This window comes from Dipodomys spectabilis, unplaced genomic scaffold (assembly GCF_019054845.1).
Source record: "Dipodomys spectabilis isolate Male_0828 unplaced genomic scaffold, ASM1905484v1 ptg000060l, whole genome shotgun sequence".
Lineage (NCBI taxonomy): Eukaryota > Metazoa > Chordata > Mammalia > Rodentia > Heteromyidae > Dipodomys > Dipodomys spectabilis.
Genome location: NW_024870737.1, coordinates 4,324 through 6,051, shown reverse-complemented (window position 1 = coordinate 6,051; position 1,728 = coordinate 4,324). Strand labels below are relative to the sequence as shown.

General features: G+C 62.4%; 1 protein-coding gene across 1 annotated transcript; it reads left to right on the top strand.

The window, feature by feature from the left end:
* Positions 1-263: 263 nt before the first annotated feature.
* On the top strand, positions 264-1,451 carry LOC122108473 (melanoma-associated antigen 1-like). Its single transcript, XM_042680398.1, has one exon. The coding sequence runs from the start codon at positions 264-266 to the stop codon at positions 1,449-1,451; it is 1,188 nt and encodes a 395-aa protein (XP_042536332.1).
* The last annotated feature ends 277 nt before the right edge of the window (positions 1,452-1,728 follow it).

Here is a 1,728-nt window from a genome sequence, read left to right as displayed (position 1 = left end):
GAAGGAGACAGCGCAGCGCCAGGGCAACGCGCTCAGAGCTGCTGGGACCCCGAGGCACCACCCCACGTCCTTCCTCGGGCTTCCAGCAGACAGGCGCACTGCCAACACAGGACCGGCTGCCACCTTGTCCTTGGCCTTCTTGTCATTGACCTTGTGGGAGGTGCTGGGGGCGCCCTTGTCGGCTGAGGCCGCTCACCATCTCCTCCCCCTCTACCCAGGCTTTCCACGCTTCTTCCTGCCTGCTGTGTCCAATGAGGGCCACAATGCCCTACGTTCCCAAGAGCCAGCGCGGGAAGGGTGAGGAAGGCCCCCAGACGCCAAGGGAGGGGCAGGACCTGGTGGCTGGCCTGGTCCCTGTGGTTGCGGCGGAGGCGATGGCCACTGCCGCCACCTGTGACGTGCTCCAGGCCCCGTGCAAGGAGGCACAGCGGGGGGAGCAGGAGGAGGCCAGAGCCACCGCCTCTTTCTCCCTCCCCACTGCAGTGCTGCCCCCCACCCCAAGGGAGGAGCCTGTTGCTTGGGCACCACCCTGCCTTGGTCTTCAGAGCCCTTGCCTTCCCCGCACCGGCTTGGCACCATCCTGCCTTGGTCCTCAGAGCGCTTGTCTTCCCCGCACCGGCTTGGCACCCTCCTGCCTTGGTCCTCAGAGCGCTTGCCTTCCCCGCACCGGCTTGGCACCCTCCTGCCTTGGTCCTCAGAGCGCTTGCCTTCCCCGCACCGGCTTGGTCTGTGCTCCGTGGAACCAAGTCAATCAGGGCACCAGAAGCTTCGTGGCGATTCCTCGTCTGTTCCCCTGGGCCGACCGGGTAGACCCCAAATCCTTGCTGGAAGATGGCCTGGCCCTGGTGCCCTTCCTGCTCCGCAAGTACCACCTGAAGGAGCCAACCAGCAGAGGGGAGCTTCTGAACCTTGTCAGCAGAGAGCACCAGGAGTTCTTCCCTATGATCTTCAAGACGGCCTGTGAGTGCATGCTGCTGGTCTTTGGCATTGAGCTGAAGGAAGTGGCGCCCGGCGAAGACGCCTACGTGCTGGCCACGTCCCTGGGGCTCACGTATGATGGGCTGCTGAGTGATGTCCAGGGCGTGCCCAAGACTGGCTTCCTGATCATGGTCCTGTGCATTGTCTTCAGGGAGGGCAACCACGTCTCTGACGAGGTGCTCTGGGAGGCGCTGAGTAAGATGGGGGTGTGTCCGGGCAGGGAGCACTACACCTACGGGGACCCCAGGAAGCTTGTGGAAGATTTTGTGCAGGAGCAGTACCTGGAGTACCGGCACGTGCCCAACAGCGATCCCGCTCGCTATGTGTACCAGTGGGGCCCGAGGGCCCTGGCAGAAACCAGCAAGATGAAGGTGCTGGAGCAGTGGGTGAATTTCAGCGGGCGCGATCCCAGCTCCTTCTCATCCCTGTACAAAGAGGCTCTGAGGAAGGAGAGAGAGGCCACCCAGCAATGAATGGTGGCCAGGGCTAGGTGAACTTACGCGGAGGGGGGTAGGGGACCAGTGGGACAGGGGGGTGCCAGGGGTCAGGGCCACAGGCAGTGGTCTGTCCCTGCCTGGTGTCACATGAGGCCCATTGTTTGCTTTTCCGTTTGGACAGAGGAGCCCACCTTGTCTGTTGTGTGGCTCCAGTCTGGGTTTGGGAATTTATGGGGTACACCTATTGGGGTGATGTTCAAGTTGACCTTTGTTTCAGCTGTCCTTTTCAATGGCAGCGCTATCCAGCTTCCAC